Genomic DNA, 18,473 nt, shown 5'->3' on the forward strand with positions numbered 1-18,473 from the left:
TCTCGATTAGTCAAGTCTGCTGGTGTGTTCTAATTAGGACACTCCAGCATGCTGCAATGTCTCATGTGTTCAGCATCCCATTATTCAATATTCAAAATGGCAGCAGGGGTGCTTTAACTAAAACCTTGGGGGCGCTTTAGTTAAAGCACCCCATAGCCATTTTGAAATGCACATGACGCTGCAGCATTTTAATTAGAGTGGCTATCTGTGAGCTCCTTTTATTAAACCCTGGAGCACGTGTATAAACAACCCAAGTGTCCATGGTCACATATAGTCTCTTGTCTCATCTTTGCAATTAGACCATTGCATCTAGGTTGATTTTAATGTCAATCAATGGGTTGTATCATTTTAAGTAGAAGAATCAATTACTATCAGTGGGGAATGTTTGCCTAAAGATTGGCTTCAAGGTGGGAAATAATGCATTTCTCCTTCTGTCATACCAGCAAAAATGCTGGAATACTTACTGACCACATCTACACGAGAGCCACTCTATCTAACCTGAAATTAACTGAATAAGCTTTAGGTAAAGTGCCTGTGCCACCATTTTAAAGCACAGGGACACTGATACATTAGATGTGGACACTGGCTGGAGGCTAGTTAGCACACTCCAGCAGACTCTATTAATCAAATTGGCTCCAATGCGCTATAATTACAGCACTCTGGAGCAGCCTCCCAGCATGTTTACACACACCCACAAGCAAAAGTCACTCGCAACCCTTTTCTAGGCAAGTTGGAAGGATGTCATGAATCTTAAGGTAATTTCAATAGCATATGGTATACTCTAGATAGCATAAATAACCTCTAATAACTGAATGTTATTTTCTTCTTTTTTTTAATCTTTGTTTTCCAAATGGATATTTACCTGAATCTGAATATCTCTGGAATTGATCACTTCCACAATGCCCACGACATTGTCAAACACAAGGCCAAACTTTTTGCAGTTGTCTGAAGAAAAAACAAACAAATGAAGGAAAATAAAAACTGCTTCTTTAAAACAAACAAAAAATCATCTTACATTACAGCATTTATACTCATTCCTGCAAAAAGTTAGATATGTGAATAACTTTAAGCATGTAAGTAGTTCTATTAAGCAGAATTATTTGAATGCATAAAGTTTACTTGCACATGCCAGTTTTAACAGAATGATTTCAGATGACACTGTCCACTTACCAACTGTAATGGAATTTATTTTTCCTTTTATCTGTAGTGTAGATTTGTTGCACTTAAAAATGTATGCCACTTGCTTGAGTTCAGTGTCAGTAATGACAAGGTCATTCTTATCCTCTTGGTATTCCTGTTTTTTTTTTAAAAAAATGCATACGTTTGTTTAATTGATTATTGTCTTAAAGCATCAGTAAGACAGCAGATTTTAACATGACTCATCTTCCAATGACTGCACTTTCAATTCAAAGAGAAATATCCTAGAATCATAGAGTCACAGACAATGAGGGTTGGAAGGGACTTCAAGAGGTCATCTAGTCCAACCTCCTGCTCCAGGCAGGACCATCCACAACAAAAACATCCCAGCCAAGGCTTTATCTATCTAGGTCTTAAAAACCTCCAAGGAAGAAAATCCCACCACCTCTCTGAGCAACCTGTTCCAGTACTTACTAGCCTCCCAGTGAGACAGATTTTCCTAATATCTAACCTAAACTTCCCTTGCTGCAACTTGAGACCACTGTTCCTTGTTCTGTCATCTGCCACCACTGAAAACAGTCTGGCTCCATCCTCTTTGGAACCCTGCTTCAGCTAGTTGAAGGCTGCTATTAAATGCCTTCTCAGTCTTCTCTTCTTTCCAAACTAAATAAACTCAGTTCCTTCAGCCTCTCCTGAGGAGTCATGTATCCCTGCCCCCTAACCATTTTTGTGGCCCTCCACTGGACTCTCCCCAATTTGTCTGAATCCTTTCTGTAGTTGGAGGTCCAAGACTGTACATAGTACTCCAGATGTGGCCTCACCAGTGCCAAATAGAGAGTAAGAATCACTTTCCTCAATCTGCTGGCAACACTCCTACTAATGCAGCCTAGTATGCTGTTAACCTTCTTCCCAGCAAAGGCACACTGTTGGTTCATATTCCGCTTTCTGTCTTCTGTAACCCCCAGGTCCTTTTCTGAAGAGCTGCTGCCCAGGCAGTCGGCCCCCAGCCTGTACTGGTGCATGGGATTGTTTTGTCCTAAGTGTAGAACTTTGCACTCGTCCTTAATGAACCTCATGAGATTTCTTTCAGTCTAATCCTCCAATTTGTTGAGGTCTCTCTGAATCCTAGCCTTACCCTACAGGATATCTACTAATCCCCCTAGCTTGGTGTCATCTGCAAACTTGCTGAGGGTCCACTCTGTCTTCACTGAAGGCTGACTGAAACTAACTGATGGTGCCCATGAGGAGACCTTGAGTGGCAGGTGTGCAGAGGGCTTAGTGCTGTGGAGTTCTGCATTTTGGAGAACTTAGTACAGATCAGGTCAAAAAGCCTGTTTGTTTTGGAATTAGGTATTTATACATACAACTATTTAAAGTTACACCAGTGCAGTTGCTTGGTTACCACTCAATTTTAGAATAAGTAGGCTCCTTCAGAAAGAACAATTTTTTGCCATACTATTACATAATGCATTGGTGTTAGGTGTGGGCAGCACTGTACACAACAATGATTAGAACATGAATACGTCTCCTTTCATTTGTAATGTACCAAGGGCTCAGGGACATCCTACTTCAATAAAAAGTCTCTGATTACACCAGCAGTTTCTAAGTGTTTTTAAACTAGCATAGGCAAGTTAATGCAAACACTGTCTATAATTTCATGTGAACTGCGATCCATGGAAACAAGAGCTCATGATATTCCAATGCAAACTTACAACTATCTAAACTACATTTTGTCTTTTCCTTCTTATAACCAGCACAGCCAAGCAGCCACATAATTTTCCCTGAATAACTTATTTGCATGTCCCTACAAAAACCAACACCAACATCTTTAAATCAATCAAACTATTTCTTCTACAGGCTGCGTAAGAAGATGGAGAACAAATATTTTCTCTGTTTTTAACTAATTAAATATGGGATGGTGATACTTAAAATATAAGTACTTAAGCAGCATATTCCCATCTGCTAATAGAGAGGCTAATCTGTGGCCAGACAGGGCAGCGCAGAACCACCCTGTCCTAGGAACAGCACTGAGATTGCCATCCCTCTGAGGATGTTGCCTGTGCAAGTGGTCGTTGTATGTGTGTAAGATGCCTGATAGACATGACCTGAACTTACCACTCTCCATTTTTTTCCTTCTAGTTCTAACACAGGTGAATGGCTCTGCTGAGGAGGCGTCTTGGGAGAAGTGGGGCTTGGCGTATGACTTTTTGTAGGAGAACGCACTGGTGGACCCTGGACACGTAGACTAGGATTCTTGTGAGTCTTCTGGTCATCAGAGACATGTCGGAGCCCTAAAGAATTAGAGGCACTCAAGTGAAAAAAAATCTCTTTTCCAGTGCTAAGCTCCTAAGAAGGTTGATGTGTAAACAGGGAAGAGAATATTTTAATTAGTTTGGTTATAGCGGTATTAAAAATTTCCCTACACTTTTACTTTAAGTATTTACCCATAAAGGTAACTATTTGCCCTCATACCTTTAAAAAAGTTTTAACTAAAGTTATTTTACTGTAGATGGCCTGTCACAAAGCAACTCAGCAATACCTACTGGCATCTATCCACACACAGATCTAAATACTTGTTATAGCTGCAATGAACCATGTACTGTGCCACTTCATTTTATAGTTTCATCTGTGACAATTAAATCATCTCTTTTACCCATATCTTGTATTGCAACCCCTCCCCATAAGACCTTGTGCTAAAAGTCTTATTTCATTGCATGTATTTCAACTCAAAGTCACATATTCTAAATAAGATTGTCTAGTCTTATTGGAAAAAGCTTAAAAGCTGTACCTACATGTACTGACAACGTTACAGACTGGTATAGTAATAGGCACCTCTTTATCTAACACAATAACATTTCAGTACAAATCAACACACTGTGTGTGAATTTGCAGAGTGGGCAAATTCTGGTTTACGTTACATCTGGACACTGCCACTGAAGTCAGCATGAACAAGAATCACAAACTTGAGTGTTCATAATCCTTTCCTTTCACTCCCATTCATCAGCTCAGCAGCAATGATGGGCTGAATGAAGCCTTATCATTCATTTGGTTTCTATGGACTACTATTTGCCAAGCATTCAGCCATAAGTCCTTGTCTTGTATTTACAGTGCCATAGTTTCAAGGTGGTCTCCAATCCAAGTGCTGGCTTGGCCCATGATACTTAAGACTTGAATCCTATTTTACCTTTATACACTTACATGACACTTACAGGGCTGCTTAAGTAAAATTTTGGGACTTATGGAGAATTTAGATAATCTTTCCACTTGTGTTCCACTTCCAATTCTACAGGGCTATTTTTGATGCCTGTAATATGGTGCCTAAATTCATACTGAGCCCTGAATTTCAAAAGTGCTGAGTACCTTCAGGTCCTACTTATTTCTATGGGAGTTACAGGTACAGAGTTCCGCTGAAAATTAAGCTATTTATTTGGGTACCTCAACCTGAATTTAATCATCAAATTTAGTATTCTGAGCTCAAAAATGCTGACCTGGCAATCTCTAGGTGTGACCACAGACAGAATTTGGTTAAGTACATGTAGCGGTAGCTCTCTCAGTTGGCCAAACAGTGACAGAATGAATTATTTTCCTCTGACCTCTGGTAATTGCCTCTCCCTGGTTAAGCTGGGCAAATAAGGCTGAGCGAGATGCAGTTGCTTCATCCTTGGGGCTTTCTGTGTCAAAGAGAGGAGGAGGTCCTGGTGGTGGTGGTGGAGGCGGAGGCAGTGAGACACACTGTCCACTTGTTAGAATGGATCGCATAGACATTGTTGATGCAACTGGTCCCTGTAAGGAAGAGATGGAAATTATTTTCAAAATAGAGTTTTAGGGAACACTTCGTCATTTCTTTCCATTCTTGGACTTAGATTTTGACCAGCAATAGACTCAGGAAGACTTCTGGAACCAATCAATGAACAATTATTCTCTCTCATATATAAGAGAAAAAGTGTTTTCTTTCCCCAAATACTCAGATAAAATAAAACAGAATGCTGTACATTTAGCAGAATCCAGACAGATACCGATTTTGTTTTTACATGCACACAACATACAACAGCCATCCAGGCACCGCTAAACCGTCTATGAACATTGTTTGGAGCTTGCATCTATCTTGCAAATATATAAATTACAACATGGTGAAAAATTATGTTAACTCCAGCTGGTGAAATTCAATACTGCACCTCAGAAATTACAATTTGGCTGTTTTTAATACTTCTAAAATTACAAGTGTTTCTATAGCAACAGCTGTCTGGATTATACTGTCTATGCACTACATTATCAAATAAGTTGTTTTGGTAAGGTTCTAACTAAGATTTAAGATTTCTAATCCGTATGACCAGTGGGGACCACAGAAAGAATCTAAAGAACTGTGATTTGTTTGTTTGGTCTTGCCACTGAGTGTCACTCTGACTCCAAGAATCATTCCTCTGGGCAGCACTCTATGGAGCAGGGCAAAGACTACTGTAAAATTTTAAGGACCCTCTGTGATAGATGAGATTGGCTCTTATCAGTATGGTTAGGGATACAGTCATTATGAGTGTATTTATCTATATATTCACTAGACAAACAAATACATGAAAAAATAAGATAAATTTACACAGTCTGAGCTGACGTAACTGGATTCCTTTTTTAAGAAGTTATGTCCAACTAGACATGCATGTTATGCTGATACTGAAAAGTTAAAAAGTTAGTATTCTTTGTTAGATTTAGAGGGTATTTAACCCTTTAAGGTGCTATATATTCCTGTACTCCATTAACATAAAAAGAACAAGTGACTGAATATCCCATTTTCTTCATGCTTTTGTCAAAAAAAATGAAAGTCGTATTGAATAATTTTTAAAAAGAGCTCACAGCACTGTAAAAAAATACTACCCTTTCATCCCCCAGTAACATTGATCAGGGGGAATACAGCGTTTTTTCTTGCTGTAAAAAAATACAGGCCTGGTCATCACGTGATCATATTCTAGTTTCATACCCCGACCCTCCCTGGGGTAACATTAAAAAACGAAGGCATAAAACCGCACTGGTTAAAGTTGTATCTTTGCCTATGGCATGTGGGAACAGAGTATATACTCATAATGGTGTTACATATTTGAGTTGAGAGACTGTTAGCATCCATAGCATGTTTTTCTGCTTAGCATATGGGAAGATGTTTTCATACAGATATTAAAATTGTACTGTCAACATCTGTGGAATACCATCTATATGTATAGAGAGACTGACACTTGGGTCAGTATCAACTGAGTAGGACACAATCATCTCTACAGGGATCAGAGCTCTCTTCTGGATACGATTCCTGCTTGCTGACAGTGTTGCTGATGCCTTTGGAGTGAATGTAACCATAGATTTCAGTTCCAACATTGTGCATGTCAGTGAGAACAATGCCCTCTAGAGCCAAGCAGCATGCACGTACGCAACAGAACTAATTCCAGATGTACATCACTGTTGTACACATTAAACTGTTGTTTGGACATGGGAATTATTAGTTAAGAAGAAGAACTCGATAAACTTGATGACTAAAATAACAGGAACAGCATGAAACTCAGCAGTACCAAGCAGAAGACTAACAAGAATTACTGCTATAAGCTGGGAGCTCATCAGTCGGAAATGACAGCAGAGGAAAAAAGATCTTAGCTGATAACAGGATGACTATGAACCACCAACGCGAAAAACGCAGATGCAATTCTACGATGTAACAGGTGAGGTATTTCCAGCAGACAGAGAAATATTAATGCCATTGTCTAAGGCATGGTGATCCTCATCTGGAATACTGCAATCTGATTACCCATGTTCAAAGAAATTAATTCAAACTTGGAACAGGTACAGAAAAGGGCTGCTAGGAAGATCAGGGGAATGGACAGGAGAGTCCTAACTCTCATGAACAGAGACCAAGAGTGCTCACCTTGTTTCATCTAGTAGAATGCCAAATGAGAAGGAGATATGACTCTATTCAATAACTTTGTCTGTGTACCAAACACCAGGGAGCAAGAGGCACTATTTCAGCTAGTGGACAACATTGGCAAAAGGGTAAATTGTATAAACTGTCCACGAATACATTTTGGCTAGGAATAGGAAGAAAGTTTCTAATCGTGTAAGCAGGGAGATTCTTGAATAACCTTCAAGTAAGTGTAAGTGAGCAACGGACTTGGATACATTCATGATTGGAATTACATCGTGTTGTTGATTGTAATGCCAGGTGACTGGACTCGATGATTCAGGAGATCTGTACCTCCTGTCCTATGTCTCTGTGAGGCTGAGTCCACACCAAAGCTGTATTACAGTCCACAGCCTCAGACAGTAGCCATTGCAGATAAAGTCTGCTCTGGACAACACAGTAGCCTAAAACATTGAGTTAAGAGATCCATTTCACTTCCATGGTTGCCCTACCTACACTAAGCACATATACTGCAGCCTTATACACACCCAGCGGATATCATCTGCAAATGACCATTTTTTCTTCAACATTTCTCCATGCTGCTGGACTGCTTTTCTATCCAATAACAGACCTGGTCCAGAATCCATTGGAGTCTACAGGAATCCTTTTATTAAGTTCAATAGGTTTTGGATCAGGCTCTATAGCACAGGAGAGCACAGTGACAATTCTGTCAGAAGCAGAAAATGTTGCATTAACTGCCCAAATTATGCTAATACTACTATATATTGGTCTATCCAACAATACATCTGAAATGTTCTTTTTAGCTCTTTTACTCTAGGATATTCTTACATACTGTATATTACGTTTCTTGCAGTAAGTAAAGGGTCAGAAAGCTAACCATTTAAAACCAGTGCAGCTTTGTATTCTTCCTATTCAGCAGTACAAGCAGACAATAGAGGTGACAAAAAACCTGCACTTCCACTACTTGTCTAGAATTGGCTGCAGTGCTCAATGATCAGGGATCAAAAGGGCAAATCTGTTGCAGTTTCTCTTCTCTTAACTAGCACATGTTTAGGTAGCCTGGGAAAGTGGAGCCAAGAATATGCCAGATCAAGGACACAAAATTTACAGTAAACCTCTGTGGTAAACTTTTATCCTGCCAACCCAGATTCTCTCCTCCTTCACAGCCATGAAACTCAAGAGCAGAACTTACTCCTGTCTTTTAGATTCTTGAAATCTAATTTCATGTTAGTGTTATTCCAGCTAGTTCCAGTTATAATTCAGGCCATTAGGACAACAGCAACAAATCTCAGGCACTGGGTTTGCTGATAATTAGCTCAGGACTGAGTTTGCTCCATTATGCAAGCACATCTCAGACCCCGGAGGGATAAGGAGTGTACACCAAATGCAGTAAAATCACAGTAGGGAAAGAATGGGAAGAAATAAAGCAGGCCCATTTAAATTAGGTGGCAAAGAGACCGTAAACTCTTTAAAAAAAAAACGTAAACTTTTTAAAAACACCGTAAACTCTTTTTAAAAAAAATATTTTACTTGACCAACTGATATGAAGCAAACTCTCCTAGTAGATAAAGTTCACACCAAGAAAAAGGGCTCATACAAGGCCCTCCACGCCTTAGAAATCCTGGATGTTTGTGAGCAAAGAGATGGGGGCATGCAAGCTGACAATGTTCAAGAAAGGTCTCATCCCTTGCATACCTGGCACACTGGCATACCTGGCATACTGGTGCTGTATTGCCACCAAGCAGGCAGCTTTGAAAGGGTCAGGGCCTGTCAGTCATGCTTATATTTAAGAAGACCTATGCAGGTATTAGCATGGGGGAGCTGTTCCTATAGGAGATGAAATATTAGCCATAGAGGGGGTTTATTATGGGAGTGATATCACCAAAATGGGAGTTGGAGGGGGAGGTGGAATTCTATAACTATCCAATTTCCCCTAAGTTCTCTTCACAAAGTCCTTTTTTGTGCTTGTATAAGGTGGTACACGCATGACCCTTTGGGAATAGGAAAAACAGCACATTATATACGCACAAAAGTTCATCTTTTCTAAGGCAGCAGGTGCTTAAAAGCTTTGCTATTTGCAAACAACTCTTGTAGATTAACTTTGAGCAGATGTTAACAACAATGTATCTTCACACAAAGAGTATTTAAAAGCCATTTGACTAGCAAGAACTGTTATCTGCAAGCCCCCTTTCTTCTAGGTTTATTTCAGCTGTTTGCCGTGGTAACAGCTGCTCCCCTCGGTGCTGTGGTTTATATACATCAACTCAAGTTGTACTTATGGATGCTTGTTCTCATTAACATCTTTGGGTGGTCAGTTTTCACCACTTACAAGTGCTTTCCTTGTTTTTAAAAAAATGTGAGGGAAATCAATTAGTTAAAATGACAATTTTATATAAACACGTGCTTCCTTTCAATATACTCCGGTCTCATTCACTTCAAAGCTAACCTCTCTTCATCAGACAGTAAAAGCAATACTGACATGATTTAAATCTCGCCTTCGAGAAACTTCATAATTGAACAAGGTGCTTGCGTAATGTCCTGTGAACAATGCAAGGTCTGGAAAAGTCCAAAGGGTCTCAAGCTTTTTGGATTTCAGGCACTCCTCCAAAACTTTTCTGAACACTGTACATACAATTTCAAAACATAATTGATATGCTACAGTGCTTACATCCTTGCAGAAGGTGCCAGCCAGTGGGAGTGGGGGAGCAAGCTTGAGGCGGAACTTATTTACTTATTTTCTCACACGTCCGGGCACCCTTCAAAGACTCTGGCATGGGGTGACTGATGCCTCTTGGCGGGTACAATTTGGGGGTGGGCCTGGGAGAGGGCCAAAAGCCCCACATTCACTCCTATACTTCTGTGCTGCGGCTTAGTGCCTCCCTGCAACACACCACCAGCCCGCACAGCAAAAAACCTGCCCCGTCCTGAGTGGTGCTGAGTTGGGGGTCAAACTCAGGGGGGGCATGTGCCCCTCTGTACCCCGCCAACAGTCACCTGTGATCTAGCAACACCCAAAGGTGATTCAGCATCTGAGTTAAGAATCACTGGTCTAGAACTTGCCTTTACATAGCTTTAACAGCCTGGTAAGGGACAGAAAACCTCCACATTTTCTTGTCCTGGAATTTCTTTGGCAGTTTTCTGTCAGGGGAACAGGACCAACAGCAAAAGACCTTGGGCCAGATTCTATTCCATGACTAGGTGCATAAGTGGACTCGGGCACCTGGGTGTGATTTTCTTCCATCCTGACTGAGTCCCAGAAAAACAGTTAATGAAAAATGCAAATTGCTCCTCCTCCTGCTTGATTTTTTCTTGTGACTGAATTGTAAAGTTAAGATGGCAGCATGTTAAAAAACTAAATGTGTTAATGGATTTTTAAGACTTGAACATGGTGGAATAGAACTGCACAGAAGTCAACTCAGGCGCCCAATAGGTAGAACAGAACCTGGCCCCTTACATCTTATATACTGACTCGGCATTCTCACATGCTTACAAGGCTCCTGCAGCTTATACCTCCCTAGGGGAGCTCATTCAAAGGGGGATATCACCCTCCTGGCCTGGCCGCAGGGGAAAGAATAGAAAGTTATATAGAGGCAGCTGACACCCCTACACTGTATCCGGGTGGGGGGGAGGGTATGAATTAACTTTATGTGTTGTGTGCAAATCTAGAGGGATGTCTGGACCCAAAGTTGTTTTTCTGAAGTAGCTGTTCTGTGTAGATCCTGGTGAATAATTTAAGCAGTGCAACACGCCAGAGAACTTCAGCATTTGGTATACAACAGCAATAGGCACAAAGGGCCAAATTCATCTTCACTGTAACTTCTTTGTTGACTTCACTGGAATGATACCAGAGACAAATGTGGTCCTTTATTTCTTGTAGTTTATGTCCTGATTATAACAACTTCCTTCTTTTTTCTTTTTTTTGGGGGGGTGGGGGTTAACATCTATAAGCTTCAGCTGCACATGTAGGATGCTATGGACACACAACATCAGTATTTCATCTGTGTGCCACTTGCTAAATACAATTCAAGATGTTGGTTATAGCTTTAGACTTAAGTCATTAGGGACAGCGTTTCTCAACCTCTGGGTCATGACCCAAAAGTGGGTTGCAAGAATATTTCGAAGGGTTGCTAGCAAGTGCAAAAAGTATGGGTTTCACGAAAAATGCGCAAAAGTGTGGGTGTCCTCTTGCAGGCTGGCAGCATTCTACCCTGCAAAGGGCCAGCCAGACAGGGTCGTGGGAACAGCCCCAGCACTGGATGAAGGTAAGTGTATAGGGAGCAGGGGTTGGAGGGCCAGGGCTTGGACTATCAGGGATGGGGAGGCAGCATGTGCATGCATGTGTGTGTGTGTGCTGGGGTGGGTGGGCAGGTGCCTGCCGACACTGAGGGAAGGTGGCTGAATGGCCAGGAGCTGAAACTGTGGCACTGGGGTGGGGGGAAAGGGGCCCTGTGGGTTGGGCACCAACAGGGCCAACAGGGTGTGGGTCAGGACAAGCCACTGATCTTTGCAAATGGGTCCCAGTATGAAAAAAGCTGAGAACCAATGATCTACGATCCCACCATAGAGAGAGTTTCTTTATGTCCAACATGGATTTACAATCTCCTGGACCATTCTTGTTGCCACTTCCCAAAGCTCATGTGCTGGCAGTCCTAATCATGCTCCAGGACCATTTGTTCCCTATGGCAGCTGGTCAGAATTCAGATGTAAAGAACCACAGAATATTGTTATGAAGGTGATGTTCGAGTGCTCTAACCAAGTGAGATCATCTGTGGTAGGCACCATGCAAGCACAGAGGAAGGCACAGACATGTATCTATATTTCAAGGTTTTTTGTATAAGGTATTCTATTTACAACTATAGGGAAGATGGGAGGATGAGAGTACTTATGAAGTGGGAGATGGTTATGGGGCATTTAAATGGGAACACAGCTCTTACAGTTTTACCAATTTCTTTTACTGAAGAAAGCAATGGGTGAAATTAAATTTCTAAATGCCATATACAATTAATTATAAATGGCTATATTAAGTTATACATGGCTACATTTGATTAACATATGTGAAAACAGGGCCATCTGTTTAACTGTAGATGAAGAGACAGGTGGTTATGGCAGATGCGCCCCCCACCCTTGAAAAAAGTTTGCTTATTAAGGCAGAAGTTGAATAAAAATCCCAATTGGGGATGGAAGGTGGGGGGTTACATTCTCCTATAGAACAATGCGCCACCCTTTTTATAATCTTAGTTACACACCTAAAATGATTACAGTGCTCTATACTGTTCTTTTCATACACGTGGACACAAAAAGATGAGGATCATGGAGCTCAAAATATCAAGTATCAGCCTTTGGGAACAGGTGGACTATGACATGGACACACAGATCTTTTGTTAAGGTGTTTCTTCTGTAAAAGTAGCTTAGGAGTACAGCCCTATGAACTGGAACATTTCAGGCCACCTGTCTGCAAGTATTCATGCTGCCCAGTGATATGCAATTTACAAGATGAAACAGCTGACGTGCAGGATCCACAGCCTTTGTGAATTAGAAAAACAAAAAAAACCCCCTCTTATTCTGATTCTTGGCAGGATTATGTATCAGTTTGGCCCTTAAGCCCAGAAGCCCCTTTTTAACACACCAGTGGCATTTATCTTCTGTTCAGAATTGAAGTTCATGCTTATATCACCACTGAGTAATAACAGCATTCAATCACCCCATCAAAGACATTCTGCTGTGCCTGGACCATCTACATCAGTCTGAAGCTGAATGCTGATATTTTATTGCTGAGTAATTTGTCTAACAGGACCACTGAAGCTCATCCATAAATACCAAAAAAGATACTCAGAAATGTATACATTTTTTATGTAGAATCTAATTACTGGAGCATCATATTAAATTCAAAGTCATCTTGGATTTGGATAAATACACTACTATTGAAAAAAAATATCTCTGTACTTCACACATGACAGAGATGAATGCTTTGGCTCATAATCCTCAAGTACTGTTTCTTTCATAGCACTTATTTGATATACAGGACATAAGCAAGCTTTCCTTACTGTCAACTGTTTTCATGTCATAAAGTTAACCTGTATAAATAAGAGCAAGAATGTCAATCTTCCCCCAGCCCATTCATACAAGCCTTTTGCAAACAAACTTTTACGAGACATTCCTGCTGGTTTATATTACAGCTGTTGAGTCCTCTTCTACACAGACAGACACACAGACAGACACGGCAGAGATCCATAGTTCAAGAGGATCACTCTCTTTAAACAAAAAGAGGCTCTTGCATTTAATCTGTGACAAGTAAAAGAAGAAATAGGTTACTATTACAGCTGCACACTTGAAAGTCAAAAAATATAATAAGAAAACCTGACAACTAACTGATCTTTCAGATAATTTCTGAAAACTCACACCTTCTAATCAATTTGCTGAACCCTAGAAAGCTTTTTAGCTAAGTGATTGCAGGGTGAATGCTTTTGGATCATAAGGACAAGAGCATTCTTTTTAGTTGGACATGCACAGTATTGGTAATGTTAAGAGTTCTGCCTCCACATCATGAAAAAATATATAGAATAGTATTTTAAATTATATTCTAGTGGATGGAACAGCTTTTCTGCTAAACACCCATATATTTGTGTAGACACGCTTCATTGTAACCATCCCATATTTTTTTCAGTAAGCACACAGCCAAGATTTAATACTAATCCTTTTCATTATATTTTTTAAAAGCAGTAGTTACATAGCGTCAACACTACATACATTGAATAGCACTATACTTCTCAAGCAGTGATATGTGTTTCCATGGGAATATTCAAGGGATAAGGTACTACTCAATAGATGGACAGAATCAGGACCAATGTGAGTAAGGGGGACAGAATAGGTCCCATTATCAGAACCTTTCAAATTACACCAGCAGAAACATAAATAATATTATGAAAGCTAACTGCTTGCTTGCATTTTCATTCTGTCATGCTTTACATTAACGCCCTTATCCTGTATCCTCATAAGCTATTGCTTGTGTCTGCCTCTGTTGCAGATGCAAATGACTGGTGCCAGAGACAGGCATACTGAATGAAATGCCCTAATGCTTGGATTTAGTCTGACACAACCCCTTATCTCTTTGATTTTGTATGTTTTCCAAGCTAATTATGAATTGGCTGAAATTGGTAGTTGCTAAAGTTTATCCAAGATTCCTTGCAACTCCTCAAAATCCCCACACATGGGGTTTTCATACATATTACATATATTGATATATGTAAATATAAAAGTAAAAGTAAACTAGAGATTTTTATATATTATATATATAATACATAGGGGTGTGTGTATACACATTCCCACACACCTAGGTATAATATATAATATTATTATACATAGATATGCCTGTGTATATCTCTAGGATTAGCTTGTCTACTTTTGCAGGTGTTCTGTAATATTCACAGGAAAAATTACTAGCATAACATGCATTTATACCTATACATTCAAACTGGCCAAGAATCCCTTGTGTATACAATAGCATTTCTGCATAAACACGTTCTTTTACATTCATCTTTGTCAATCCCAAGCCAAAGTACCACATATGAGAATGACACAGCCTGCTACAATTAGCAGTTTAACTTAGAATATCCCTTTGGACCTACCTAGGACCCATATCCTGCAAACATGTATGCACATGCTCTGCTTTGTGCAGTACAGATCTGATCCTGGGTCCACAAAAAACAACGCCAAATCCTCATCGACTAAAAGACCAGAGGAACAGATCCTGTATTTTGCCGACCGCACCAGGAGAACAAATGAAAGTAAAGTAAGGTGGAAGCATAAATGTTTGCAGGATCATGGCCTAAGCTGGTCAAAAGTTCCTTTCTGCATGCTGTATCTTTGCGACAATTACTTTACTTGTGACCAGACTCTTTGGATATGGACAGAAGTTACACATAAACCATTTTCAGTGATCAGAAACTGGTTTAAACCTGTAATAGAACAGAAGCTCACTGCACATAAACCAGTTTCAAAATGGCTAAAAGTGGTTCAAGATAAACGTGGTTGAATGTAGTATCAGACTTCACTGATTTGGGTCAAACCGGTTTATGAAACTTCTGTCCCAGATCCCTTCCTGGTTCAAGTTAAATCAGAGTACCATGGCATCCCAGCATGCTTTCTAGCTCTAGGCTGGGCTGGGCTGTCTGCCCCTCTGCTTCCCAACTGGAGCAGTGAGGGCTGGCTGACAAGGGGCTGGGGGAAGTCAGCCCAGCTGGGGATGCAGCCCAGGCTATAGGTAGGGACTGCCCCCACCCTCCCACCCCATTAAACTGGAACCAGGGAGGGGGGTTCAACACTGCTTCCCCCACTCAAACTGTGGATTACAAGTCCCAGAGGCACCTGGAAGCAGGAAGTGGAAGTGATGATGAGCAACCCTGCACAGTCCTGCTGCTGTAATTCTGGACTGCAAATCCCAGAGACCTCAGGGGCAGCAAGAAGACAAAATGAACACACAGCCAGCAAGCCATGCTGTAGTGCTTCCCCCGGCTTCTGGCTTGAGCCACTGCAGGCATGTGGCTGCATTTCCTGAATCAAAGGTAACTGTCTGTTCACTTCTGTTTCAGTTTAGTTTGTGCATCTTAGACTAACCTGCAAAGACTGAATTGATTCAGCCTCGGGTTTTTTGACTGTCAGTACCTAGCCTTTGGGGTATCACTTCTAAGAGCATACAGAGACATTCAGAGAGAAAATGCTGCAAAATCAGTAAAAATCAAATTACCGTTTCTAAGACTAATGGATATATTGAGAGTGCCTTTTGCCAATCTTAATAAAAATATCTAAACAGCAAAGGTGTGTGCTGATATATTAACTTCTGATTTGTTTGCCTCATTGACATAACAGCATGTCACAATTTATATATTGCATCAATATAAAAACTTGTCTGGAATTAAATTTCTGAGTCTCATTAACAAATGATATTCTCAGAAATTCATTTCAAGTACAAGGATATGCCTGAACTGAGTAAAAATGGCACTGCATCAGATGTAGTAAATGGTTTCTAGTAGTGATGGATTAAACACTCTCTGTGGATAATTTATGTTATGTACATCTGCCTGTGTTTATATTACAGCACTCTGATTAACAATTAAACAGAGGAAATAGAGAGACTCTGGTGGTGATTGAGTTGTTCTCTTAAGATCAGTCAAATGAATTCTGTAGTAGCTACTGTTTTGGCAAAGACTGCAGATACCCACAGAGTTGACGATGGCTCCTATTTGACAAAATGCCAATGACATAGCTTTGTCTTATAATGTTATTTTTTAAATTGTAAAGTTCTATTATGTAAAATTAAAAGTGTTTCTTTTATATAACAGCAGACACAAAAATTGGCCCATATTCTAAGCCTCTTTCTGCTAACAGAGTAATACAGTTCTTTTTGTCTCGTCTTATAATCATTTCAAAACTTAATTCTTTGCACACCCACTAAGTGGATTAAAATAAAATAGGACATAGAAAGGGTGTAATTTTGTGCTAAATGCAGAGAGTCAAGTTTAACGCTTTAAATCTTTGCTAGAAAAAGGCACTTACATAAAGATGGCTGATTTCTCAGATCCTCCACAAGTTTTACCTTTAACTTTGCTCAAGATAAAAAGCAAATGCAAATGATAGTTTCACCTTTGAATTTGCACCTCAGAGATGTAGGAGTTGGCAACCTACAGCTTGTGAGCCAGATCTGGCCTGTGGAGCCAGGGGCTTCTGTGGTGTTTTAACAAAATGAAGGGACTTTAACAGTGTTTCTGTAGCAAGGAGCTTTGCCTGCACAGCTGCCGGGTGATGGCATTGCAGGGGAGGAGCACTGACTTCAGAAGTGACATTGTAGGCAGGTTGGAAGAGGCCCCTGCTCAAAGCTGACCTCTATTAAAACAGCCCACCACCCCAAAACACTGCCAACTGCTGCTTTAAGATCTTGCCCAGTGCCTTGGAAAGACTGCAAAGTCCATCCCTGGTCATTAGTAAAGTTAAACACCAGCCATAGCTGTTGTCACTACATAGAAATATGGGTCTGTCTACACTACAGGCACTTTCTAGCAACTGGCTCAAAAACTGCCAGAAGTCTAGCTGTAGCAGCCTGGAGCTCAGCATGGACTAACCACTCCAGTGTTAACCCAGCTTCTTGAGTGCGTTTTGCAGCTCCACATTGTCGTGGCTAAACTACCCAAAGGGGCTAGGTATGTCTATACTTTCCTAGACCTATCCTAAGTTTCATGCTGCTTGTCTGCAAGGTGTGGACAGTGAATGCATACATCTCAGGACACATGTGAAGCATGACTCTCTCTAAGTTCCTTTCTCTGAGCCACTTTAACTCCCATTCACTACCATGAGAGTCAAATCAGGATCTTTATGATTATTCCTAACTACCTGACAGAGGTAATGTGGCAGCAATGAGTTTGTAATATTAGAATAAGTCTCAAAGGAGATTACTTAGTGGGTAGAAAGCAGGCAAGGTGGCAATCATTAGAGATTAATATATTTTATCACAGAAATCATCTCCATATATGGAGCATTTATTTCAGGAAGATGAGGTAATGTCTCCATATCTGAAGTTAAAACTTCTATTTTAGCCCTTCTACATCTCTGGACTGAAAAACTGGTTTGGTGTGAACGTTTAATTATGTTATTTAAATTAACACCCATATTAAATCTCCCTTTTTTGTCTACATGGAAAAAAAATCTATGACCAATGTTACCAATTTTTAAAACCTAGGAACCTCCAAAAGCTAAAAACTGCTAATGCAATTTTTAAGGCTTAATATATTATGAGTCACCTCAGGAATTCCACTAAATAGGTAAGAAAAATAAGTTAATTTTATAACTCCAAAGTTATACTCTTGCAATTAAATGTAGAACATGGTTCAAAATCCTTGCGTGTGTGTCACACAGTGTACATTAATCTTAAAGTTTAAAGGTCTCTAAAAGAAAAAAAGTTGATAGATTGCTAGGAGAGTATCTCGTGTAGTCCTGCTTCACAAAAGAAACACACCAAAAGCTTATATACACTGTGCATATGTACATACATAGTAATATATGTACTCACAGCATGCAATTAAATGTCCTGTATATTTATAGACTACTAGAGAATTGCCTGTCAAGAATGACAGGGGAGCGGGGCAGGGACGGGGCGCTGCCACCCACCACCCCGCGCTGCCACTGCTCTGTGTCCCACCCTGCACCTCCCTCCCTCTCCCTCTCCCCCACTCCGCATCCACTTGGCCTACTCCACTGGGGTGGAGCTACCACCCCACATCACCACTGCCCCCCAGGAGCAGGGTGGGGGTAAGCTTGCCCTGCCATCCCCTCCATCTCCCACCGCTGGCTCCAAGGAGCAGGGCCAGGGGGTGAGGCTGAGGTCAGCGCGGCTGGCCTCCCCCCTTCTCCACCCCCCCGCTCCATCCCCTACATCATGGCAGTGCTCTGTCACCGC

General features: G+C 40.7%; 1 protein-coding gene across 1 annotated transcript in view; it reads right to left on the bottom strand.

The window, feature by feature from the left end:
- The window catches only part of CAP2 (CAP, adenylate cyclase-associated protein, 2 (yeast)), a 74,832-nt gene that overhangs the window by 10,511 nt on the left and 45,848 nt on the right, over positions 1-18,473 (bottom strand). Inside the window, exons 7-10 of the mRNA XM_019543532.1 lie at positions 4,731-4,920; positions 3,253-3,428; positions 1,171-1,294; positions 863-945 (exon numbers count right to left, since the gene is read on the bottom strand). Of these exons, the coding sequence (XP_019399077.1) occupies positions 863-945; positions 1,171-1,294; positions 3,253-3,428; positions 4,731-4,920 (573 nt within the window). The remainder of the gene's footprint in view (positions 1-862; positions 946-1,170; positions 1,295-3,252; positions 3,429-4,730; positions 4,921-18,473) is intronic.

Source organism: Crocodylus porosus, unplaced genomic scaffold, assembly GCF_001723895.1.
Source record: "Crocodylus porosus isolate Cpor-Errol unplaced genomic scaffold, CroPor_comp1, whole genome shotgun sequence".
In the NCBI taxonomy this organism is placed as follows: domain Eukaryota; kingdom Metazoa; phylum Chordata; order Crocodylia; family Crocodylidae; genus Crocodylus; species Crocodylus porosus.